The sequence below is a fragment of the Hyperolius riggenbachi genome, chromosome 10 (assembly GCF_040937935.1).
Source record: "Hyperolius riggenbachi isolate aHypRig1 chromosome 10, aHypRig1.pri, whole genome shotgun sequence".
Classification (NCBI taxonomy): Eukaryota; Metazoa; Chordata; class Amphibia; order Anura; family Hyperoliidae; genus Hyperolius; species Hyperolius riggenbachi.
In genome coordinates this window covers 237,788,314-237,815,176 of record NC_090655.1, presented here as the reverse complement: position 1 = coordinate 237,815,176, position 26,863 = coordinate 237,788,314, and the positions used below count along the sequence as shown (strand labels likewise).

Below are 26,863 nucleotides of genomic sequence, written 5' to 3'. Positions count from 1 at the left end.
ATTCTCTCTGTTTTCCTTCTATCCTGTGCAAGAGTTCAGGTCCACTTTAAACAATACTAGTTGTCGGGTATCAGCAGTGTCTGAATCACACCTGAAACAAGCATGCAGCTAATCTTGTCAGAGTTTTGTCATAAACATCTGAACTGCATCAGGGAGTGAATTTGATTGGCCCAATTGTAATCTGAATGCAAACTGGAATTATTTGCATATCACTGTCCACCTCTAGTGACCACCAGCTCATGCTATGCCAGACCCAACCCAGTGGTAGTATCTGCTGTACCCCCTCTGGAGGTCCATGACAGCATTAAAGGCCTGTACACAACGCTGCGCTTGCGCTTTTAAAATCACACAGGTTTTTTAATCGCAAGGTCTTTTGAAAAATCATGAAAATCTTAAAGACCTGTACACACTGGTGCCATGCGATTTTCCTATCTTTATGAAGGCTTGCGATTTTAAAAACACAGCACAAGTGCAGCAGTGTGTACAGGCCCTTAGATAGCCATACATCTAGCGATGATGGGCAGATTCCACCAAGAGACAAATCTCTCTCTGATCGAATCTGATTGGAGAGAGATCTGTTTCCTGCCCATACATCGCAGGCTGATTCCTGATCAATTTCAGCATGAAATCTCTTGGGAATCGGTCGATCTCACCGCTGTTCCCCTACTGTAGAAATTGGACAGGTAATGTATAAATGCTCATACATAAACATTTATACATTAGGGGAACAGCGCTGGGAGTTTTGTCGCTCATCCTGATATCACTCACTGTTACCGATGCGCACCAGACATCTTGCAGCATGTTCGACTGATTTATATGACAAATTTCACCCCAAAATTGGTTGCATCATCGATTCGGCCTGCACTTATCAGCACCGATTTTAATCCAATTAGATAATAAACGGATGGTCGAATGGCCACCAAGTCGCCTGATGTATGGCCTTTAGAGATCGTCCACTCTGTCGCTAGTTTGGGGGCTGCTCCATGTAGGAATACAGCCGTCACTTGTGTACTCCCCCCCCCCCCCCCCCCCATGCTCCCAGTCTATTTGATGTGAGGGGAAATTGGCCCCTAACCATATCAATATTTGATCAGCAGCACAATTGACCATAGAGCAAAAGAACCTTCATGTTATAGCTTTTCGTTAGATTCTGGGTTTGTAGTGAATCTAACTTGTTATCTAATAGCAGAGTAGAAGCAGTAAACTGTTGTACCATGTTAGCCATCAGTAAAAGCAAGAAGTTTCGAGTCAGGATGATACCATTTATTGGCTGACTTAGAAGAAAAGCATTAAGCTTTTGGCTATGAAGCCTCTGTCTGACTGCCAACACATAGTATCACCCTGATTCTAAACGTCTTGTAATCTAATGAAATGAAAAAAAAAAAGCCTAGTACACAATGTGTACTAATGCCTAGTACACGCCATACAATTTTCTGTTAAGATTTTTCTGTTAGATTTTCTGTTAGATTATTTTCTGTAAAGTACTGGTAGAGACTGGTCATTATCTCTGGTGCATTGTCTTCTGGTTATCTCCTGCTGAGTAGAACAATGCCTAATTGTTAGGTAGATAGATGGTTAGATAGATAATTTCCAACATGTTGGAAATTATCTATCTGGCAGGTAAATCTAACAGAAAATGGTATAGTGTGTACCTAGCATAATAAAGAAGGACTGCTTTAACAGCCAGACACACGTGGAGAATGTGAAACATGAACAGTACTGTGTGGTCACTTCTGCTCACCATATCACTGGTGATTAGATCAGAACTAGGAATATGCAGCATCATTTCTGCTAGACTGCTCTGTGGAGGGGGTGGGGAAGCAGGAAATTTAGGCACTGGAGAAGTTTGTTGGTAATAGCCAGCAGGGCTTTGGAGTCCGAGGAGGCGGAGCAATATTGGGTACCTGAAGTCGGTGGTTTCATAGACTGAGGAGTCAGAGTTGGGCAATTTTTGTGCCAACTCCACAACCCAGATGGCCATGGTAGTAGCTGTGATTAGCGGGCTCCAGGGCAACCCATTATACAAACTGCAGCAACAATTAGCATTTCACAACAGGCGGACCCTGTGCTTCCCCTTCCCACTTCTGTTTGTATAGCTGGCAGCCATAGCGCCTTAATTTCCACTTATAGCCGCTAATCACAGCTATTAACATGGGCGTCTACAGCAGCCCCCAAACTTCTCCAGCAGCCCACTATGCTATTTGTATCCGTAGGTAGATTAGGCAGGTGTTTGTGTGTGCGTGGGGGGGGGGGGGGGGGAATTCAGGGATTGGTTGGGGCATATCAGCAAAGGTTAGATATCAGTTGGGGGGGGGGGTCAGGCATTCTTTTTTTTTGGGGGGGGGGGGGGTCAATTAGAGTTAGGAACCAATTGAGTTGGGTCATTTAGGCTTATGTATTTTTTTTATTTGGGGGGGGGGGGGGGCGCAGTTAAGGATAGAAATCAAGTTAGTGGTGGTGGGGGGTGGGGGAGGTGGTATCGGTTAGTGTTAGGCATCGATTGGGTTGGGTCAGAGAGTCAGGCATTTTTTTTTTTTTTTTTTTTAAACGGATCGGTTAGCAGCTATCTCAGGTGCACACATCCATTTCATACATGCATGGGGAGGGTCCCGACACTTAATGTGTGTGGGCATCAGGAACTGGAATGGCAATGCTGTTGGTTTCTCGTTGTCACCTCCAGCACCGCAGGGAAACCTCCCACCTCCCCAGTGCTGGGTTATGAATATTCTGTTAGGCTATATTTGTGTACAGAGAGTTTCCCAAAAGGTTATGCTGCCCCACCAATCACACAAATAGCCCACATTGGCAGAAATAATTGCAAGGATTGAACTAAGGATAAAGACACCATATTTACAGATTGTGAGGTGGGGGACGGCCCGGGAACGGGCGCAATGTACTGCAAGACCTAACTGAGGGACACATCAATCGGTGAGTCGCTTACAAAGGGTGAGGTGGAGGTTTCCCTATCTGACAGTATATGGATCCATGAGGAAGCAGAACTATATGAACTGATTTGTTTGCAAATTTTGAGGAATCGTGCTGTGATTGAAGATTCTACTTATCATATGACTGTACATTATTTTTATTAGTGGTAGCTATGAGTGCCATCCTCTTTGATATCAACTAGTTATGATATTAACTAGTTTTGAACATAAAGAAGAGGCGAACAAGCTTGGTTCACACTTATATTGTACAGCATGCTGGTGACAGCAACAGCTGTGAGTGGCATCCTCTTTTGCTTTATTTGTTAGTGTAGACGTGTTCAAAATATTCACATTTGGAACCTCATTCTGAAATCAGCTGATTAGAACCGGAATCTTCATACATGCGCACCGCAGCAGGGTGTTATAGCTTCCTTGTCGCCACCTCTGGCCGCTGCGCTCAACATTACACTCCAGCTCTTATATACTTCTTTGTGAAGGATGAAATATGTGAGAGCTGGATATCCTTCCTTGTGAAGGAGGAAGTATGTGAGTGCTGGATATCCTTCCTTGTAAAGGAGGAAGTATGTGAGTGCTGGATATCCTTCCTTGTAAAGGAGGAAGTATGTGAGTGCTGGATATCCTTCCTTGTAAAGGAGGAAGTATGTGAGAGCTGGATATCCTTCCTTGTGAAGGGGGAAGTATGTGAGAGCTGGATATCCTTCCTTGTGAAGGTGGAAGTATGTGAGAGCTGGATGGCTTTCTTTGTGAAGGGGGAAGTATGTGAGAGCTGGATATCCTTCCTTGTGAAGGGGGAAGTATGTGAGAGCTGGATATCCTTCCTTGTGAAGGAGGAAGTATGTGAGAGCCGGATATCATTCCTTGTGAAGGAGGAAGTATGTGAGAGCTGGATATCCTTCCTTGTGAAGGAAGAAGTATGTGAGAGCTGGATATCCTTCCTTGTGAAGGAGGAAGTATGTGAGTGCTGGATATCCTTCCTTGTAAAGGAGGAAGTATGTGAGTGCTGGATATCCTTCCTTGTAAAGGAGGAAGTATGTGAGTGCTGGATATCCTTCCTTGTAAAGGAGGAAGTATGTGAGAGCTGGATATCCTTCCTTGTGAAGGGGGAAGTATGTGAGAGCTGGATATCCTTCCTTGTGAAGGAGGAAGTATGTGAGAGCTGGATGGCTTTCTTTGTGAAGGGGGAAGTATGTGAGAGCTGGATATCCTTCCTTGTGAAGGAGGAAGTATGTGAGAGCTGTATATCATTCCTTGTGAAGGGGGAAGTATGTGAGAGCTGAATATCCTTCCTTGTGAAGGGGGAAGTATGTGAGAGCTGGATATCCTTCCTTGTGAAGGGGGGAGTATGTGAGAGCTGTATATCCTTCCTTGTGAAGGAGGAAGTATGTGAGAGCTGGATATCCTTCCTTGTGAAGGAGGAAGTATGTGAGAGCTGGATATCCTTCCTTGTGAAGGGGGGAGTATGTGAGAGCCGGATATCCTTCCTTGTGAAGGAGGAAGTATGTGAGAGCTGGATATCCTTCCTTGTGAAGGAGGAAGTATGTGAGAGCCGGATATCATTCCTTGTGAAGGAGGAAGTATGTGAGAGCTGGATATCCTTCCTTGTGAAGGAAGAAGTATGTGAGAGCTGGATATCCTTCCTTGTGAAGGAGGAAGTATGTGACAGCTGGATATCTTTCCTTGTGAAGGAGGAAGTATGTGACAGCTGGATATCTTTCCTTGTGAAGGAGGAAGTATGTGAGAGCTGGATATCCTTCCTTGTGAAGGGGGAAGTATGGGAGAGCTGGATATCCTTCCTTGTAAAGGAGGAAGTATGTGAGAGCTGGATATCCTTCCTTGTGAAGGAGGAAGTATGTGAGAGCTGGATATCCTTCCTTGTGAAGGAGGAAGTATGTGAGAGCTGGATATCGATATCCTTCCTTGTGAAGGAGGAAGTATGTGAGAGCTGGATATCCTTCCTTGTGAAGGGGGAAGTATGGGAGAGCTGGATATCCTTCCTTGTAAAGGAGGAAGTATGTGAGAGCTGGATATCCTTCCTTGTGAAGGAGGAAGTATGTGAGAGCTGGATATCCTTCCTTGTGAAGGAGGAAGTATGTGAGAGCTGGATATCGATATCCTTCCTTGTGAAGGAGGAAGTATGTGAGAGCTGGATATCCTTCCTTGTGAAGGATGAAGTATGTGAGAGCTGGATATCCTTCCTTGTGAAGGAGGAAGTATGTGAGAGCTGAATATCGAAATCCTTCCTTGTGAAGGAGGAAGTATGTGAGAGCTGGATATCCTTCCTTGTGAAGGAGGAAGTATTTGAGAGCTGGATATCCTTCCTTGTGAAGGAGGGAGTATGTGAGAGCTGGATATCCTTCCTTGTGAAGGAGGAAGTATGTGAGAGCTGGATATCCTTCCTTGTGAAGGAGGAAGTATGTGAGAGCTGGATATCCTTCCTTGTGAAGGAGGAAGTATGTGAGAGCTGGATATCCTTCCTTGTGAAGGAGGAAGAGTGTGAGAGCTGGTTATCCTTCCTTGTGAAGGAGGAAGTATGTGAGAGCTGGATATCCTTCCTTGTGAAGGAGGAAGTATGTGAGAGCTGGATATCCTTCCTTGTGAAGGAGGAAGTATGTGAGAGCTGGATATCCTTCCTTGTGAAGGAGGAAGTATGTGAGAGCTGGATATCCTTCCTTGTAAAGAAGGAAATATGTGAGAGCTGGATATCCTTCCTTGTGAAGGGGGAAGTATGTGAGAGCTGGATATCCTTCCTTGTGAAGGGGGAAGTATGTGAGAGCTGGATATCCTTCCTTGTGAAGGGGGAAGTATGTGAGAGCTGGATATCCTTCCTTGTGAAGGAGGAAGTATGTGAGAGCTGGATATCCTTCCGTGTGAAGGAGGAAGTATGTGAGAGCTGGATATCCTTCCTTGTGAAGGAGGAAATATGTGAGAGCTGGGTATCCTTCCTTGTGAAGGAGGAAATATGTGAGAGCTGGATATCCTTCCTTGTGAAGGAGGAAGTATGTAAGAGCTGGATATCCTTCCTTGTGAAGGAGGAAGTATGTGAGAGCTGGATATCCTTCCTTGTGAAGGAGGAAGTATGTGAGAGCTGGATATCCTTCCTTGTGAAGGATGAAGTATTTGAGAGCTGGATATCCTTCCTTGTGAAGGAGGAAGTATGTGAGAGCTGGATATCCTTCCTTGTGAAGGAGGAAGTATGTGAGAGCTGGATATCCTTCCTTGTGAAGGAGGAAGTATGTGAGAGTTGGATATCCTTCCTTGTGAAGGAGGAAGTATGTGAGAGCTGGATATCCTTCCTTGTGAAGGGGGAAGTATGTGAGAGCTGTATATCCTTTCTTGTGAAGGAGGAAGTATGTGAGAGCTGGATATCCTTCCTTGTGAAGGGGGAAGTATGTGAGAGCTGTATATCCTTCCTTGTGAAGGAGGAAGTATGTGAGAGCTGGATATCCTTCCTTGTGAAGGAGGAAGTATGTGAGAGCTGGATATCCTTCCTTGTGAAGGAGGAAGAGTGTGAGAGCTGGTTATCCTTCCTTGTGAAGGAGGAAGTATGTGAGAGCTGGATATCCTTCCTTGTGAAGGAGGAAGTGTGTGAGAGCTGGATATCCTTCCTTGTGAAGGAGGAAGTATGTGAGAGCTGGATATCCTTCCTTGTGAAGGGGGAAGTATGTGAGAGCTGTATATCCTTCCTTGTAAAGGAGGAAGTATGTGAGAGCTGGATATCCTTCCTTGTGAAGGAGGAAGTATGTGAGAGCTGGATATCCTTCCTTGTGAAGGAGGAAGTATGTGAGAGCTGGATATCGATATCCTTCCTTGTGAAGGAGGAAGTATGTGAGAGCTGGATATCCTTCCTTGTGAAGGAGGAAGTATGTGAGAGCTAGATATCCTTCCTTGTGAAGGAGGAAGTATGTGAGAGTTGGAACACAACAAGAAAGGCTGCACACAGAGGCGACAACAAGGGTTTGTTAACACCCCCTGCCATGGTGCGCATGTGTGAAGATTTAGGTTCTGATCAGAATAATTCAGAATGAGGTTCTCGAATTCAAATATTCTGAACACGTCAACTCTACAGTCTGTACATTCTTATTTGTTGGACTGGAGATATGCTGTAATATAAAAGTGACTTAAAAGGAATATAGATTTTTTTAAACAATGATTTATTAATAGCAAATCCCACCAGGTGCTAAGCAAGTTAATCCGTATGAGTCCTGTGGTGAAGGGTCAACAAGGCCTTTTGGGCAAAGCGTTTCCCACACACTGAGCAGCAGTATGGCTTCTCGGCAGAGTGGACCTTCTCATGCTTGAGGAGATCTATCCTGCAGGTGAAGCTCTGGCTGCAGTCTGAGCAAGAGTAGGGCCTGGTGCCACCATGTGTTCTCTGGTGCTTCATGCGGTCGGAATTGGTGTAGAAGGGCTTGCCACACTCAGTGCACGGATATGGCTTCTCTCCTGTGTGAATCCGCCGATGGACAATGAGGCTGGCGCTGCAGTTGAAGGTCTTGGCGCAGAAGGGACAAGAGTAAGGCCTTTCTCCTGTGTGGATGCGGCGGTGTACGGTGAGGTGAGCATTTCTGTTGAAGCGCTTACCACACTCTGGGCAAGAGAATGGGCGCTCTCCTGTGTGCACCCTCTGATGGAGAGTGAGGTGAGCACTGCAGCCGAAACACTTCCCACACTCACTACACGGGAAAACCCGCATCCCTTTATGGAGTCTACGATGGACGGTGAGGAGAGAGTTCGTCGGAAAAGACTCTCCACATTGAGAACACACAAAAGAACGCAGGTCCTGGTGGCCAGCTTGATGTCGGAGAAGTTCTGGAGCACTGCCAAAGTTCTCCCGGCAGAAGAAGCAATAGTACGGCCTAGTTGCAAGGTATGTCTGATAAGAAGGAGGGTATTGGTCCTCTGCAGGAACAGCATCCATCATTGTTCTGGAGAGCGTTTCATCTTTAATTTGAGGTGCAATATACTGTTCAAAGTCCAAAGGAGTATAAATGTCTGTTGATGAGGTGTTCAGGTCTTCCCAGGAGACAGGTTCCTCCTTAATGTGGAGATGCTCATAAATCTCAGCATGTGATAAACTTTCTTCTTCATCAGAGAGAGGTTCCACCTTAATGTGTAAAAATGGATATGGAGCATGATGTGTGGAGATTTCAGGCGTTTGGAGATGTTCCTCCTCAAACGTCTTGGGTTCCTCGTTGATAGGAGAAGATGGAGGTTGTGCATGTTCTGAACGTTTAGTGTTGTTAAGATGTAGCAGATGTTCTTCAGATTCTTCCTTAATAAGTTGAAGTTGTACGGGATCCCCTTTAGGCGAAGCTGCTGAAAAAAAACGCTATGGTTAGATTTACAGAGTTACAATTTATGCTTTGACAGAAAGCATTATTTTTCCTTTTACCTGGTGATGCGAGGGGTGGCCACTTCTCCTTTACAGCATCTGATGTGAGGGTTGGCGGATTCTCCTTTATGGCATCTGATGCGAATTGCGGATGAATCTCCTTCATGGTGTCCTTGTAGAGGTCCTTGTGTCCTTCTATATACTGCCACTCCTCCATGGAGAAATAGACTGTGACATCCTGACACCGTATAGGAACCTGACACACACAATGATACAGTCACCAACCAGACACTCCCCTTGTTGTTACTGGACAATCTCTCATAATTCCCAGCACCGCTCACCTCTCCTGTCAGCAGCTCGACGATTTTGTTGGTGACCTCTAGAATTTTCTGTTCACTGTCTCTCTTGGGTACCAGGGACTGACATGGAGGAACTTTGATGGTTACATGGTCACCAGACTTCACAGGAGGAAAACTCTGTATTTAAAAAAAAAAAAAAAAAATGAACAGTTCAGGAATCATCCTGCCTTATCATTCAGATCAGTTTATTATTAAAAGCAAATCTAAAATGAAAACAAAATCCCTTTAGGTTAGATACCTATGTAGATGGAAGGCACTATAGGGAGTGCAGAATTATTAGGCAAATGAGTATTTTGACCACATCATCCTCTTTATGCATGTTGTCTTACTCTAAGCTGTATAGGCTCGAAAGCCTACTACCAATTAAGCATATTAGGTGATGTGCATCTCTGTAATGAGAAGGGGTGTGGTCTAATGACATCAACACCCTATATCAGGTGTGCATAATTATTAGGCAACTTCCTTTCCTTTGGCAAAATGGGTCAAAAGAAGGACTTGACAGGCTCAGAAATGTCAAAAATAGTGAGACATCTTGCAGAGGGAGGCAGCACTCTTAAAATTGCAAAGCTTCTGAAGCGTTATCATCGAACAATCAAGCGTTTCATTCAAAATAGTCAACTGGGTCGCAAGAAGCGTGTGGAAAAACCAAGGCGCAAAATAACTGCCCATGAACTGAGAAAAGTCAAGCGTGCAGCTGCCAAGATGCCACTTGCCAACAGTTTGGCCATATTTCAGAGCTGCAACATCACTGGAGTGCAATACTGAGAGACATGGCCAAGGTAAGAAAGGCTGAAAGACGACCACCACTGAACAAGACACACAAGCTGAAACGTCAAGATTGGGTCAAGAAATATCTCAAGACTCAAGATTTTTCTAAGGTTTTATGGACTGATGAAATGAGAGCGAGTCTTGATGGGCCAGATGGATGGGCCCGTGGCTGGATTGGTAAAGGGCAGAGAGCTCCAGTCCGACTCAGACGCCAGCAAGGTGGAGGTGGAGTACTGGTTTGGGCTTGTATCATCAAAGATGAGCTTGTGGGGCCTTTTCGGATTGGGAATGGAGTCAAGCTCAACTCCCAGTCCTACTGCCAGTTTCTGGAAGACACCTTCTTCAAGCAGTGGTACAGAAAAAAGTCTGCATCCTTCAAGAAAAACATGATTTTCATGCAGGACAATGCTCCATCACACGCATCCAAGTACTCCACAGCGTGGCTGGCAAGAAAGGGTATAAAAGAAGAAAAACTAATGACATGGCCTCCTTGTTCACCAGATCTGAACCACATTGAGAACCTGTGGTCCATCATAAAATGTGAGATTTACAAGGAGGGAAAACAGTACACCTCTCTGAACAGTGTCTGGGAGGCTGTGGTTGCTGTTGCACGCAATGTTGATGGTGAACAGATCAAAACACTGACAGAATCCATGGATTGCAGGCTTTTGAGTGTTCTTGCAAATAAAGGTGGCTATATTGGTCACTGATTTGTTTTTGTTTTGTTTTTGAATGTCAGAAATGTATATTTGTGAATGTTGAGATGTTATATTGGTTTCACTGGTAAAAAATAAATAATTGAAATGGGTATATATTTGTTTTTTGTTAAGTTGCCTAATAATTATGCACAGTAATAGTCACCTGCACACACAGATATCCTCCTAAAATAGCTAAAACTAAAAACAAACTAAAAACTACTTTCAAAAATATTCAGCTTTGATATTAATGAGTTTTTTGGGTTCATTGAGAACATGGTTGTTGTTCAATAATAAAATTATTCCTCAAAAATACAACTTGCCTAATAATTCTGCACTCCCTGTAGATACCATAGAGCCTTCCTGGTCCTCGTCTAGTCATTCCTGCACCAACTCCTGTGGAAGGTACTCAATATTCTAGGTCTTTGGAACTCCTCATACAGCCTTCAGAACTGCTTGCATCTCTGAGTAGATCTGAAAAGGAGCGTATCCATACTGCGCATGGTGAGCTCAGACTCGCTAACACACAGTAAGGTTTCGCTAGTCTTCAGAACTATTCAGAGAAGAGAGTATGCAGAGAAGGCTGCACAATGAGTTCTAAAGGGCTATTTGACTGAGCTGGTCGAATAGCTTCCATCAGAGACGACGCAGGAACGACTGGGCAGAGTGAAAACCAGGAAGGCTCTATGGTATCCAGACCCTATCCTCTACATAGGAATACATTGAAACTTAAGTGATTTTTTTCCACTTTAGATTCCCTTTTAAGGTGATGTCAAATGACCCTCCTAGAAAACTATGCCCTCACTCCTTTGTTGTTGTTTCATAGAGGCAAGAGTGATGTTCTGTGACGTCTTAAACTACATACATTCAATAGAAAGAATCGCACACCTATAGTAGAGCAGTGCTGGTGCTGGAACCCGTAGCAGAGATAATCCAACGGTCAAAGGAGGGATCCGCACACAGTCTTCAAGGAACAACGTGCTTTTATTGTTCCAATGCACACATATAATACACACCAAATTGTCTCAGCCGACAATTGTTTCGGGCCAATCCGGTCCCCTTTATCAAGGCATAAGCAGACAACATATTTTGTCTGCTTATGCCTTGATAAAGGGGACTGGATTGGCCCCGAAACATGTATTATATGTGTGTGTGCATTAGAATAATAAAGGCACGTTGTTCCTTGAAGACTGTGTGCGGATCCCTCCTTTGACTGTTAAACTACATACAGACTCGGGATTAAACTGTATTCGTTTTGGGCGATGTTGGCGGTGGGGCATGGTTAAACATCTGCAGGAGGTTGGTTAGGGTTAGGTACAGGTAGAAGGAAGGTCCTGTGGGAGAAAGGGGTTACGTTTACCTGTACAGTAGAAAATATTGGTATTATTTACCAATATTTTACTATCGTAATTTGCACTTCATAATAGTAAAATATTTGTAAATTTACAGATATTCTACTAGCCGATATTTCGGGTGCCAAATTCCAAACCACCGTTTGCATGCAAGCATAAGGGAGGCAGAAAGATCCAGCATGCTGAACTGATATCTGATGCCCTCACCCAGGGGCGTGTCTAGATATATATAGTGCCTATGGCAAACAATGACACTGCGCACTGGTTGAAAAGGTGTTAAAGGAAACATGACGCGAAAAAAAAGTTTCTATATATCCTCCTTAAAATTACTTTAAAAAAAAGGTATCCCACAGTTTTATTTCATTTTTAAATCAATTTTTAATGTTTTATTGTTTTCTGTAGGCTGCGCTGCTGTTGCTAGACAAATAACTGTGTTGTCCCTACGCCCTAGAAGACACCAGAACTAAGCAGCTGGGCTACCAAAATATCAGAGTTTGATGCGTCCCCTGATACATACATTGAGAAGCCGTGGAATTAAGTAGCCATGTGCATCCTATTTATATAAATTAGTCACACGATTCCAGATAATAGAATAGTAGTCACATGATTGCAGATAAAATAATCACATATTTCCATGCCTCCAGATAAAAGAAACAAGTAGTCATATTCCTCCAGATAATCCATTAAGTTATATATGTCAAACTCCAGCCCGCGGGCCAAATCTGGCCCTCAGAGCCATTAAATTTGGCCCCCAAGTGGTTTCTTCACTTTGCATTATGTTTGGCCCACTCTACACCACCAGGGAAGCTACACTGGAGGTGAAGCCCAAGAACTCCAGGGATGCCATTTCGGGGAGATAGGGGGAAAGCACTAAACATTAGGGAACTGTATCGGGGAGGGTGGGGCCCACTAGATACCAGGGAACTGTATAGGGGAGGGAGGAGGACCATTAGACATTGGGAAACTGTATAGGGGTTGGAGGGGAGCCATTAGACAGCAGGGAACCATATAAGTGAGGGAGCTGGCCACTAGACATTGAGGTTGGACCGGAACTAGGTCCCAGTGTTCAATTTCGGCCCACTTTGTATTTGAGTTTGACACCCCTGCATTAAGTAGTCACATAACGCCCCCCCCCCCCCCCCCCAATAAAAATAGTCACAAGCATACAGATGAAATGGATTTAAGAAGTCATGCACCTCCAGATAAATCAATCAAGTAGCCAGGTGCCTTGCGATAAACAAATTAAATAGCCAGGTTCATCAAGACAAAATAATCAAACAGCCAAGTGCACCCTATATAAATAAATTAAGTAGCCATGTTCGCCAGATAACAGAAATACTCTGATCTGAGGTCTGAGTGATGGGGAGGCACAGGGGCAGGCTTGGCAGCAAAGCACAGGGGCAGGCATGGCAGCAAAGCACAGGGGCAGACATGGCGGTGCAGCACAGAGGCAGAGCTGTGGCGCTTGCACCCCACTAGAAACACCACTGCCCTCACATTTCCACCTGGATGTGTGTTTTAGATATGGAGATAAGAGTGATGTAATGTGACCTCCCACAATTCCACTCACCTCTCCAGTGAGTAGGTAGATGATCTCCAGTGTGAGGTCCAGGATCCTCTTGGTCACCCCGCTCCTCTTTTCATCCATCTCCAGTCTGTCACCCCAGCGTTGCCTCAGTTGTGTGATGTGGATTGGAAGAAAATCTGTTTGGACCTGGTGATGGAACAGAAGACAAAGCATCTAATTCACTAAGGTTCTTTTGAGACAGAGATGAAATACAGTAGAAAATGTTAGAAAAAACATATGTGACCCTGCCCAAGGGAAGTGGTGTTTTAATAATTTATAAAAGTCTGCTCTTAGGTGGAAGAAGTTTAGAACCCCCGGCTTTGCAATTTGGATCCAAGCAAGGTTTTCTAAAGCATTTTTAAACATGTATATATAAATTAAAGTCCATTTTGTAATATCACTAATGTAGTTACATGGTTATATGTGTTAAAAAAAAGGACATATGTCCATTAAGTCCAACCAGAAAATGACTACACTAGCCTGCGCCCTCACATATCCCTGTTGATCCAGAGGACGGTGAAAATCCCTTACAAGACATGGTCCAGTTAGCCCTAAGGCTGGTTTCACAGTGGGCCGTTACAGGCGCACGTTAGAGCAGTCTGTAACTCACCCCACCGCACAGTAATGAAAAATCAATGGGCTGTTCACAGTGCCCACGTTGCGTTACATTGTAACGCTGCACCTCAAGATAACGTACTACATGCAGTACTTTATACGCGGCTAAGCCACGTTAGACTGCTTGCACATGCTCAGTAATGTTGGGGAGGAGGGGAGAGCGGCCAGGCACATGGCTAATTAATATTCACTGCATGGTGTGACGTTCAGTGTTTACTTCCTGGAGCGGCTGCTCTGTGCGGCGATTGGTTGGCAGGACCACGTGATGCCGCATGCGTCCAAGAGTACGCATCACGGACGCCAGAGTGAGCTGCACAACACGGCTCAGTCTGACGTCCACATCCAGCACCACCAGGCGTTGCGTTAGCGGCACGTTATGCGACCATAACGTCCCCCTAAAGCAACGCATGGTGGTGCGGGAGAGGACGGTAGAGTGAGCAGAGTTAGGCGGCTCTATCCGCATAGGGTCTCCCAGGGTGGCGCTGATTGGCCGGCGGGACCACGTGATGCGGAGTGTCTCGCTCCGCATCACGTGGTCCCGCCGGCCAATCAGTGGCCGCCAGTGCAGTGCATATTAAGTAGCCATGTGCGCGGCTACTGTAGCGGCATCTCCCCGCCTCCTCTCCGCCCCCCCATTGAGCAGTCTAGAACGCACAGCATGCTGCACTTTCACTACAACGTGCAGCGTTACATGTAACGCAACGTGGGCAGTGTGAACAGCCCACTTGTGTTACATTGCTGTGCGTTGGGGGAGCGTTACAGGCTGCACTAGCGTGCGCCTGTAACGTCCCTGTATGGAAGCAGCCTAAAGGTAAAAAAATTATTTCCAACTCCAGATGGCAGTCAAATAAAATCCCTGGATCAATACCGGCAGGAATTACGGTATTTAGATGTCCTTCAATGCAAAGAAAGCATCTAAGCTCCCCTTAAACACAGGTATAGAGTTTGCCATTACTACTTATTGCAGGAAGCTTCTGCATGGAAGTTACACTGATTGTAAGTAGCACACCTTTGTGATTGAATTGGATCTACATTATTATGCAAGATAGCTGCTTCCAGCACTAGGTTTACGTCACTGAAAAGGGGGGGGGGGGGAATTTCGATTCATTGCTTTGGGACAAGAGCGGGTAGGATAACTATACAGGCAATTGGAGTTGGGAGGCAGATCTTGATTTTATGTTATGCCAGACTGTAATTGTGCTTGAAATGTTTGGATAGACTACTATTAACTAATTTTCTCATGATACCACGATGCATACTCTGTTTTAGAGATGGTCAATGAGGTGGAAATAATTCTGGCTCACTCATTCATTGAACTATATGCCAAAAATATTTTATTAGTAGAAAAAGAATGTGACCTCCATCCCCTTAAAACTTGAACCCCTAAAAACAAGACACGGGCATCAATTACCAAGGAGTACTCCTGGAAACAAGCATACCAACACTCTGCTCACATTCACACTCAGATCCAGAACGGACGATCCTCACACTGTGTGTGTGTGTAGCAAGCTTCCGAGAACGCACCTAAAGTGCAGTTTCACTAGTTTCTGCAGGACTTTCACCATTTATCGGTAGCAACCTGCTGATTCCATCAAGTGTAGACAACAGTCCCTGCGTTGCAGGTGCAGTTATATCTCCCGTGGCCTGCGGCTTATTCAACGTGCTCCCTCTTATGAGCTGACTTGTATCAAACAACACTTCGTATGCTTATCTTGTAACTTCCGCTACTGCAGGCATCATAAGAGTCAGTTACCTTTGTCTTGATAAAGACTCGTGTAAACCGCTGCGGCGTCCCGCGGCTAACAGGTACCTGTGCCTAAATCGGCTCGCTCACTGCTTGGATGTTTAGACATGCATGTGTTCCAGGATACTCCTCCAGCCCAATGTCTCCAAATGTGGCTCGGCTGCATCAGCCTTCTGCGCATGCGCACGACTGAGCTGGAGAATGGAGGAATCGGGACGACAGCGAGGGACTCAGCGGAGCTTATGGGGCTAGAGGAAGCTCCGGGTAAGTATCAAATCTTTCTTTATTCTCGTATCAGGATTACTTTCAGCAGTACCTTTGCCACATGCATGAAAATGTGCCCACCCAGTACTCACGAAATGTTTGTGTTCATTTGCTCCCATTTGCGCATTTTCTTCCGAAGTTTAAAAACCAGAAAACCTTCTTCATTCATTTGCAATACTTGCGCTGTTTCAACTACAGTGTATCTTACCACAATCTGGAAAATCGCAATCGCAGAGTGCCAGAAAAGACTGATATCAGACACAAAAACACTAGGACAAGAGTGTTACCTAGCCTCTCCTTTGGCTTCAACAAAAACATTAGCAACTACATCTAATTAGCCCCATGCAAAGTTCGGATTTGGTCCTGCTAAAGGGAGAGGGATATGAAGGCTGCCATATTTATTTGCTTTTAAACAATACCAGTTGCCTGGCACGCCTGCTGCTCTCTTTGGCTGCATCAGTGATCACACACTTGTCGGCACTTTTTCAAAAACGCTTTGCTGGTGTAAGTCAATGGTGTTGAGTCCACTAGGGCGCTTGCGTTTTTGAAAAATCGCAAAACGCAGGACATGCAGCATTTTGTGAACATTTGAGATCCAATACATAGTATATGAGTTAACTTAATTGCTGGAAAATGCAGCACTAATCACCAAAAAAATACTTACACAAAGCTCTAGCGATTGCGCTTTCCGATTTTCAGTGTGCCCCTGGCCTTAGAGGCAAAAGATCAGCAGGACAGCCAGGCCATGTGCAATGTTTAAAAGGAAATCAATATGTCAGCCTCCATATCCCTCTCACTTCGGGTTTCCTTTAATTTTGGTTGTTGCAGTTCTCAAAAACTGGCAAGTCAAAGGTAAAGTGACATTTTTCTACAGACCCTAGTTCCCCCACACAGATGAATATTTTTTTCCAGAGGGAGGAGTTATTCAGTGTTTTTAGTCCATCCTGGCACATTTAGAAGGCAATCAGTTTCTATCTGTGTAGTTTGGAGACACATGTGAGTGAGTGCCATATCATATTTCCAGCAATTAATCTAATGGGCATCATCTTAATGCTGATTGGCATTTTTTGTTGTAATGAAACTCCTTTCCCATGAAAGGGCGACTGTATGACTAACAGATCTGCACCGGCACAACATAAAGCCCTCTTACCTTCTCTGGATCCACCAGTAGCCAGACTCTCCAAATCCAAGTTTATCCCACCACCACCAGTACCACTTCCTGTCTCTGCCTTCCAAGCCTCACTGTCATGTCACCGGATACTGGGGGCGGGGCTTCACTTAAAGGGACTGTCACCAGACTACAATTCCCAGGATGCACTACCAGGAAGCTGGTTTCCCATCAGTGTCTGTCCAAGGCTATAGAAATCGTACGGAGTGTGGATATTGTTCCTTCCTAGTCATTTTGGGCTATTTTCCACTTGTGTTTTGTGATCCACAGGGAACTGAAGTAAGAGGTGAATGGAGGCTGCTATATTTATTTCCTTTTAATCAATACCAGTCCAGTTGCCTGGCAGCCCTGCTGGTCTATTTCTCTGCAGTAGTATCTGAATAACACCAGAAACAAGCATGCAGCTAGTCTTGTCAGATCTGACTTTAAAGTCTGAAACACCTGATCTGCTGCATGCTTGTTCAGGGGCTATTCCGCGATTGAAAATATTTTCCTGGCCGTTAATTTTTTCCCCCTTGGAGAAATCGCAAACGTATCACAATTGCACCGTATGCCCACTGTTTACGGTGAGATCGCTGTAGTTGAAGATGGAAGAAATATGACTGCTAGGGATGGTTGGAAATGGAAATTTCCGATTCTGTGGAAATTCCACAAATGCTGATTTCCACTACCGCTTGAGAGCTCTTTTCCACTATGAAATGCGATCGCAATCGCGTTTCAAATTCCACCATGCAATTGCGATTGAGCTTCTATACTCGGTATAGTAAAGCTCAATCACATCCAAAACACGGCATGACCACGATCGCGTTTTGACCAAAATCGCAATCGGATCGCACTAATGGAAATTGCTTCTGCAGTTTCCATTAGTTTAATGCGATTTGCGATCAGAATCAAATTGCAAATCGCAGGGTAGTGGAAAAAGGCCTTATTCCAACAGCATTCGCGGAAATTTCCACCTACTGCACTAAAAATCGTCATTCCATGGAATCGGAGTAAGCATCCCTAATGACTGCGACTGTGAATGCATTTCTTTGGGCTCTATTCATAAAAAAATTTGTGGTGAAAAAACTTGTGGAGGGAAAATACCGCATCGGTATTTTAGACTTCTGGGTGGTCATTCATAAAAATGTTGGCAGCTGCGATAGCAGAGCGGAGATCTCCCGCTGAAGGCCGGCGGTAAGCTGTCAGAAGGCATGCAGAAACACTTAAGCCGGCAGAGTCCCTCCGTGCGCTGCTCTCCCTGGGAGGTCTGTCCCATTCACTTTCATGTAATCCGAACTCTTCTCGCTACATCAGAGGAAGCGGTATTTCCCGTCCTCATACCGCTTCCTCTAATCTTTATGAATGGACATTTTGGGCTCTATTCATAAAACCTTACCGCAAGTTTTCCGCTGAAAACAGCGGATTTTCCCGTCTATTTAGCAAAGTGGGCATTCATAAAAGCTATTCCCGCATGAAAATCTACAATCCCCCAGCAGAGCGAGAAATTTCCGCCTTCTCCAGTGTTTTTCTAGATTTATCTAGAAAAAAGTAACAAAATGGCCATTCATAAAGATTAGAGGAAGCGGTATGTGGACGGGAAATACCGCTTCCTCTGATTTTGCGGATTACATACAAGTGTATGGGACAGACCTCCCAGAGAGAGCAGTGCACGGAGGGACTCTGCCGGCTGAAGTGTTTCCGCATGTCTTCCGACAGCTTACCGCCAGCTTTCAGCGGGAGATCTCCGCTCTTGCATCGCAGCTTTCAAGATTTTTTTGAATGACCACCCAGAAGTGTAAAATACCGCTGCGGTATTTTCCCTCCAGGACTTTTTTCGCCACAACTTTTTTATGAATAGAGAGAGCCCTTTGTTACACAAGGCGAAAATTTCTTGCTCTGCTGGGGAATTGTAGCTTATCATGCGGATACAGCTTTTATGAATGCCCACTTTGCTAAATGGACGGGAAAATCAGCTGTTTTGAGTGCTAAACTGGCGGAAAAAGTTTTATGAATAGAGCCCTTAGTAGCAAACATCCTTCAGGGATCAGGGTTGCCATCCATCCATAAATCTGTGGATTGCTCATAAGGCAGAGAGCACACGCTTGAATCACATGCATTTTGCTACATAGCCGAAAACACATACAAAATCATATTTATGGAGGGCAGGGGCAAACCCAGGATTTTTTTAAAGGGGGGGGGGGGGAGATTCTTGGATGGTCTCCCTCAGCCACAAGCAATACAGTATAATAATATGGTATGAAATCATGCTGGGTACAGGTACACATAGCAATTTCCCGTCCGAATGACAGGATCTGACAATTATTTCCGAAATGTCCGATCTGCTCTCAATTGACAACTGGATCAATCAGGAGCAGTTTGGATACAGATAATAATGAGGACAGCAGACATTGGTAATGAGGGTGAAAGTGAAGCATTCACACAGCAGGGCACAGGGCTGTGCTCATACCTGGCTCTGTTAAGTTCGCCAGAGCTGCTCCATGCTCTGTACACACACTGCTGCTCCATGCTCTGTACACACACACTGCTGCTCCATGCTCTGTACACTCACTGCTGCTCCATCCAAAGTCAACTGTAGCGGGAAAAGAAAAGGGGCAGTGCTGTGAGCTGCAGGATGCCTGCAGATATTGTGGTGTCTCAACATTTGCTTGTCCACAGACACTGCACTGGCCCTGGTCTGAGGGGGGATTCTGGTCAGCTGTAATATCCCCCTGCGTTTGCCTATGGAGGGATAACACTTATGTTTACGGAATACTTAGATGATTCCTCGCAAGCAGTCAATATGTGCATTTGTCTGCATTTCAATGAAGGCGATCTCACATTGTGGCAAGACACCTGCGATTTTATCAAGTGTGACCCCTGCCTCAATGAAAGTCTATAGGAAAAGTTAGCGCAGGTTGTATCTGTATTGTAACGCTCTAGAGAATCGCATATGGCCCCTGAAAACCCAGTGACCCCATAGGAGGCATTCGTTGCATTTTAGCATGCAATTTCGCATTGCATCTGCGAGTTCATCAAGTGTGACCCCTGCCTCAAGGAAAGTCCATGGCCTGCATAGTAAGTCGCATATCTCTGAAATTCGCAATGAACATTTTAAAATCGCACAGCATGTTGCTTATTCATGCATACTGTATGCAAACTGCATACAATGCTTTCCTACTAAGCCGCAAAAACGTATGCATTTCACATACATTTTACAAAAATAGGTCTGAGGCAGGGTTCACACCTATAAAAATGGCATGCGTTTTGTTGCACTGCAAAATCATAAGCGGAAACGCACATAATGGTTTCCTATGGGCCTACTGCGATTTCTGTTTCCCTCTTTGATTCTGTTTTGTGTTTTGAATGCGGTAAAAAATAAAAACATGCGCTACTTTTCCACTTGCGAATCGCATGCCATTCACGCATTATGCATAATCAATGGGACAGAACGCATCAAAATCAAACATTGAAAAAACGCGAATGCATTAGAAAACAAAGTAGCATAAAAACGTATGCGATTACAATCCTGCAAGTGTGACACCTGCCTGCTGTATTTGTTCTCTGCAAAAGGGCAGCTTATTAAAAACGCAAACGCATGAAAAGCACAAAAGCAGAGATTGTAAAATGAGAATGTCCGCCCCAATAAAGCAATGTTCAACAATATACACAGTACAAACTGAGTTCAGTGCAGGTAGTTTCCAGTTGTAATTCAATTTTATGTGAAAATCCTGCTGCACTCTCCTTAGATTCTTATCATAAATGAAAACAAACTCTCAGAGCGTAATCCTGTACAGCATACATGTCCAACTCCGGCCCCCGGGCCAAATCTGGCCCTCACAGCCATTAAATTTGACCCTCAAGTGGTTTCTCCACTTTGCATTATGTTTGGCCCACTCTAGACCACCAGGGAAGATATATTGGACGTGAAACCAAGGAAGCCATATGGGGGAGGAAGGGGGAAAGCACTAAACACTAGGGAACTGTATAGATCAGTGATGGCTAACCTTGGCACTACAGCTATGGTGGAACTACAAGTTCCATGAGGCATTGCAATACTCAGACTGCTCTAAGCATAACCTGGGAGGCAGAGGAATGATGGGATTTGTAGTTTTGTCACAGCTGGAGTGCCAAGGTTAGCTATCACTAGTATAGGTGAAGGAGGCGGCCACTAGACACCAGGAAACAGCATAGGGGTGGAATGGGGGACCACTAGACACCAGGGAACTGTATAGGGGAGGGAGGGGGCCATTAGACACGTGGGAACTTTGTAAGGGAGGTGGTGGCCAGTAGACATTGAGGTTGGCCCACGACTCGGTCTCAGTGTACACTTTTAACCCACTTAGTATTTGAGTTTGACACCCCTGCTGTACAGGTAATCAAGCTTTCTTAAAGGGGAACTTCAGCCTAAACAAACATACTGTCATCAAGTTACATTAGTTATGTTAATTAGAATAGATAGGTAATATAATCTCTTACCCACCCTGTTTTAAAAGAACAGGCAAATGTTTGTCATTCATGGGGGCTGCCATCTTTGTCATGATGGCAGCCATCTTTTTGGTTGAAAGAAGGTAACAGGGAGCATAAGACACAGTTCCAACTGTCCTGTGTCCTAATAACCACTCCCAGCTGCACACACTAGGCTTTAAATGTCAAATTCAAAATGTAAAAAAAAAAAATTGCACCAAAACAGCAGAACGAGAACCACAACATCAGAAATCCCATCATGCTTTGCACAGCATAAGGGGAAAACTGCCCGGGCAGTTTTCTTCTGTGCAGCTAAAAATGAGGCTTGTATAAGAGAAACAAAGTTCTGATGCCGTGAATCTGTTAAAGAAACACCAAGCCTTTTCAGTGCTGCGGCGTCGATTTTTAGTCCGGAGGTTCACTTTAATTCCAATGCATCTCCCAGTGGTTGTGAATCACACAGTGCTCATCACTTTCTGGGTCCACTACACACCCCCTTCCACCAGCAGCTCACCAGATCCAAACCACCTCAGTCTACAGGTGGATCAGGCACACCCCCTTCCACCAGCAGCTCACCAGATCCAAACCACCTCAGTCTACAGGTGGATCAGGCACACCCCCTTCCACCAGCAGCTCACCAGATCCAAACCACCTCAGTCTACAGGTGGATCAGGCACACCCCCTTCCACCAGCAGCTCACCAGATCCAAACCACCTCAGTCTACAGGTGGATCAGGCGCTTTTTGAAATCCCTCACTGCTGTATATATATGAGCCAACCAGATCACAGTCTTCCATATATCCAAATCAGTTTTAATCCATAAAAAAACATAAAACATAAAAACCACAGCGTAGCACCTTAAAAACTTTGCTTCCAACTGCGCGCATGAATTACACTGTAATTAATGCGCACAGTTGGAAACGAATGGAACAGCATTACACTATGAGAGTTTGTTTTCATTCATTATAGGAATCTATTATAGGAAATTAGGAATCTAGAGAGAGCGCAGCAGGATTGTCACATAAAATAAAAAGCAGAGAAAATCACAGAAACACACCTGGCAGAACGCACATGGTTCACGTCCGGAACAGATGCATTTCCACCTTAAGTTCCAAAACATTTGTATATCGCTTTTCTCCAGGCTGGGCGCACATGCGGAAAACCATGCTCCTTTTTAAAAAAAAAATTTGATGCGTTTTGCGGTTCTCAATATTTTCCCATTATCCGTGGAGTAAAATACGCCATATACCACTACCACTCCAGTTTATACCACTACCACTCTAGTTTATGATCTGGCATTGGACTACTGTCTGCATGGTGTTGTGTATCTTTTTGCTATTACCTGTATTGTTGTATCTATTGTCTATTACCTGTATTGTTCTGTCACCTCTGTTATCATTGTCTGTAACCCTATTTATTGTACAGCGCTGCGTAATATGTTGGCGCTATATAAATCTAATAAATAATAATTAAAAATTTTTAACACATCAAAACACATGTAAAAATGCTGTCTAAAAACGCTGTCCTCTATGTCTCTATTGCAATACATTATGTGCGTTTTACATGCATTTTTGAGAATTATGCAGTAAGTTGTGTGTTTTGAAAAATGCCCATTGTAAAACGCACATATATATACGTTTTTACATGTGGCCCAAAGACTTTCATTATGGGCAAAACAGCGTTTTCTGCAATGCTAGACTACTATTATTATTATTATTAGACTACTATTAGACTCAGCCTAATGTGCCACTAGCCTCAAAGCTCTAGAGACCTGCATCCACTAGGGGCGCACTCAGTAGGCCACTCTGCAGTGTTAGGGAGTCTTGCCCAATGACTCCTTACTAAATACATTCCCCCAAAATGTCAGCTCTATTTTTGATTTTGAGTCAAAACCTTCCCAACCCATCAGCAGCCACCAGCATGTGTAGCCCAAACACCCTCCCACCCTACCAACCACTAGCAATGAGTTTAGCCCACCCTTCCACCCCACCAGTGTTTCTCAGCCTCCCACACCAGCAGTGTTTCCTACCCCACCAGCCACTAGTGTTTCCCACCCACCGCAACGGTGTTTCCCACCCATCCCACGAATGTTTACCACCCCTACCAGCATTTCTTCCACCCCACCAGCACCCATTGTTTATTCCTTCCTCCCACCCACCCACCCCACTAACATCCTCCCTCTCACCCCACCTGCACCCAGCTTTTATCCATCCTACCCCACCAACACCCAGCGGGGGGAACATGCATTTGTTTTGTCTGAGATAATTTGTTGTATTTTATATACGTGGAGTAATATGTGCATTTCACATGTATTGGAGGTAACGTTTTCTGCATTTCACATTTGTGCTAACGGTGTCTGTATTTCCTATCCATGGTAATATTTTCTGTATGTCATATATTTGGCGTAATGTTTTCTGCATTTCATATATATATATATAGAGTAATGTTTTCTGCATTTCATATATGTAGCGAAATGTTTTCTGCATTTCACGTCTGAAGTTTACAGGTTTCAGCATCTCATATCTGTGATAACAGTTTCTGCATTTCCAGTATGGGGCATAACAGTTTCTACATTTCACATGTGTAGTAATAGTTTTTGCATTCGACATTTGGGGTAAACGTTTCTGCAGTTCACATGTGTGGTAATGGTTTCTGCATTTGACATTTGGGGTGAACATTTCAGCATTGGACATTTGGGGCTTGAATCACTAAAGAGTGCTAAGTGTTAGCACGCCAGTTAAAAGCCCCTTAGCACGTGCAAAGCCTGATAAGCTATTTAACACGCGAACGGTGCGATGTTTCGCATGCACTGGTGCAATGTTTCACACGCACCGCTAAACTTTGCGCGCGATAAGTAAGGGCCCATTTCCACTATCAGGAATTTGCATGCGTTTTTCGCATGTGAATTCGCATAGCAATACAAGTGAATGGGACTGTTTCCACTTGTCAGGATTCCTTTGCGTTTTTCTGTGCAGAAAAAATTTGCATGGCAGAGCCATCAGAATTTGCATACCGCTATGCGAATCGCATACAATGTATTTAACCAGTTCGGCCTATCTGGACGAGCTTCCTCGTCCAGATAGGCACTGCTGCTGCCGCCGGCTCGTGCGCGCGATCGGGCGCGCCCCCGCGCGTGCACCCGCTGCCCGCCGCTAGCCCCCCGATCAGTGAATGGGAATATAATTCCCATTCACCGATCTAACTTCCCCTCAGAAATACCGACGCTTTCTCTCCAGAGAGCGTGGTATTTCTGCCCCCAGGAAACTTCTCCCCAGCATTTTAGTTCCTGGATGCGAGATCGTTCTCATCCAGGACTTTTTTTTACTGTGGCCATCTTGTGGCCAAATAGTAAACTGCACCCACATACATTTTTAATAAAAAAAAATATTATTTTACATTTAAAATTAGCAGTTTCCCTTCCACACCAAAAATTACCCACATACACTTTTTTTTTATTAAAAAAAAAAATAAATACAATTAAAAAAAAACAAAAACAACATAAATAGTTACCCAAGGGTCTGAACATTTTAAATATGCATGTCAAGAGAATATGTTATTATATTATTTAAAATTATAAGCTTATAAATAGTGATGGATGCAAATTGAAAAAATGCACCTTTATTTCTAAATGAAATATCGGCACCATAAATTGTGATTGGGACATCGTTTAAACGGTGTAATAACCGGGACAAATGGGCAAATAAAATACATGTGTTTTAATTACGGTAGCGTATATTAATTTCAAACTATAATGGCCCAAAACTGAGAAATTATGAATTTTTTCCGTTTTTTTCTTATTCTTCCTGTTAAAATGCATTTACAGTAAAGTGGCTCTTAGCAAAATGTACCCCCCAAAGAAAGCCTAATTGGTGGCGGAAAAAACAAGATATAGATCAATCCATTGTGATAACTAAGTAGCAATAAAGTTATAGGCGAATGAATGGGAGGTGAACGTTGCTCGGATGCATGAGATTTTCGGCACTGCGGTGCTGAACCGGTTAATAGGAAATTCGCATGCGGTTTGGGTATGCGAATTTTCATGCAAATTCGCATAGAAACAATGGAACATCACACCAGCACTGCCATGGTTAAATTCGCATACATCGACATCCATGCGAGCATTTTTCCTGCAACGATTCCCACCGCACAAGTGGAAATGCAGCCTAACAGCTTTAGACGTGCAAACTACTACACCCTCCATCCAAAGCTTTTAGGCGTGCTAACTAGGTTGGCACCCTTTAGTGAATTGAGGCCTTGGGGTAATCGTTTCTGCATTTGACATGTGGCTTAATGGTTTCTGCATTTGACATTTGGATGGTTTCTTCATTTGACATCTGGGGTAATGGTTTCTGCATTTTATATGTGGCATAGGGCTTGATTCACAAAGCGGCGCTAACAGTTAGCACGCTTGTGAAAGGCCCTTTATCACGCCTAAACTCAGTTTAGGCGTGATAAGTTTAGGTGTGATAAGTTTAGGCATGATAAGTTTAGACGTGATAAGTTTAAGCACCAACTGTGTTAGCACCGCAGTGCACAGCTGATCAAAAGTTTTGCGCTAGCAAAGTCTGGTGCACGTCACATAGAGTTTAATGGCGCTGCTTTGCGTGCGGGACTTTGCGCGCTATCTAAACTTATCACGCCTAAACTGTCTTTACACCAGCGTGGTGCAATGGTTATCACGCCTAAAGTCTCTAACTGGGTTAGCACCGCTCTGTGAATCGAGCCCATAGTGTTCGTTAGTTATGTCTTGCTAATACTGAGTTGGGCCCCTTTTTGCTTTCAGAACTGCCTCCATTCTTCAACGCATTCCTCAGATTTTGGTCATATTAACATGATAGCATCATGTAGTTTCTGCAGATTTATGATCTGCGCATCCGTGATGTGAGACTGTCCCATCGTGAGGGAAACGCAGCATTGTTGTGTGTGTGTTTTTGTGGGGGAAATGCTGACTTGTGTGTGGTTTTTTTTTTTTTTGGGGGGGGGGACATCTAATTACCTTTAGGGTCACTTTGCTTAACGTCATTGGTAGCTACAGGTGCCCCTTAGTATTAGGTGGACAGAGGTACCCTCAATATTAAGTAGCTAGAGGAGCCCCCAAGTATTAGGTACCTAGAGGAAACTCAGTATTAAGTAGCTAGAGGTGCCCCTGACTGAAGGGATATGTGATCACTGGAACGCTGAGAGCTGGGGGAGTAACCTCTCATTTACACTCTGCTCAGGACTCTGCATAGGGAAGGAGGGAGGGAGGGGCTCAGGGAGGGGAGTGAACCACCTTTCCATCATCAGGCGCTTTTAGGCATGTGCCTACAGTGCCTTATGGTAAATTCGGCCCTGGCAACACAGTAAACAAGTGTAAAACCATCCTGAGCAGATGTGGTGTATGCTTAGTTCACCAAATAAACAGAAATATAAGTGCAACCAAATAAACAAAGGGTTTATAATTATTAGCAGGGTTTTTCATTATTACTATGGTGCCCATACATGGTACAATTTTTTTTCATTTTTTTTCCCATTAATTTCATTCGATTATTCCATTAGACCGAATATAACGATTTTTCCAACATGTCCGATCGGATTTTTATTGAAAGAATGGGATAATCGTTCATTTT

The 26,863-nt window shown here is 44.3% G+C and overlaps 2 protein-coding genes across 7 annotated transcripts in view; one reads left to right on the top strand and one right to left on the bottom strand.

Moving 5' to 3' along the window:
- Positions 1–7,085: 7,085 nt before the first annotated feature.
- Positions 7,086–26,863, bottom strand: part of LOC137534958 (oocyte zinc finger protein XlCOF8.4-like) — a 22,723-nt gene continuing 2,945 nt past the window's right edge. Inside the window, exons 1-5 of one of the 3 annotated variants that reach the window (XM_068256698.1) lie at positions 16,792–16,877; positions 13,022–13,165; positions 8,619–8,753; positions 8,338–8,533; positions 7,086–8,261 (exon numbers count right to left, since the gene is read on the bottom strand). In XM_068256698.1, the coding sequence (XP_068112799.1) occupies positions 7,132–8,261; positions 8,338–8,533; positions 8,619–8,753; positions 13,022–13,099 (1,539 nt within the window). In that variant the 5' untranslated portion in view covers positions 13,100–13,165; positions 16,792–16,877 and the 3' untranslated portion in view covers positions 7,086–7,131. Of the gene's footprint in view, positions 8,262–8,337; positions 8,534–8,618; positions 8,754–13,021; positions 13,166–16,791; positions 16,878–26,863 lie in introns of those variants that run through there. The other 2 variants (XM_068256700.1, XM_068256699.1) reach the window with 2 other exon arrangements.
- Positions 16,475–26,863, top strand: part of LOC137534954 (zinc finger protein 436-like) — a 24,379-nt gene continuing 13,990 nt past the window's right edge. The window contains exon 1 of one of the 4 annotated variants that reach the window (XM_068256694.1): positions 16,475–16,493. The gene's annotated coding sequence lies outside the window, so the exon portion shown is untranslated. The other 3 variants (XM_068256693.1, XM_068256690.1, XM_068256692.1) reach the window with 3 other exon arrangements.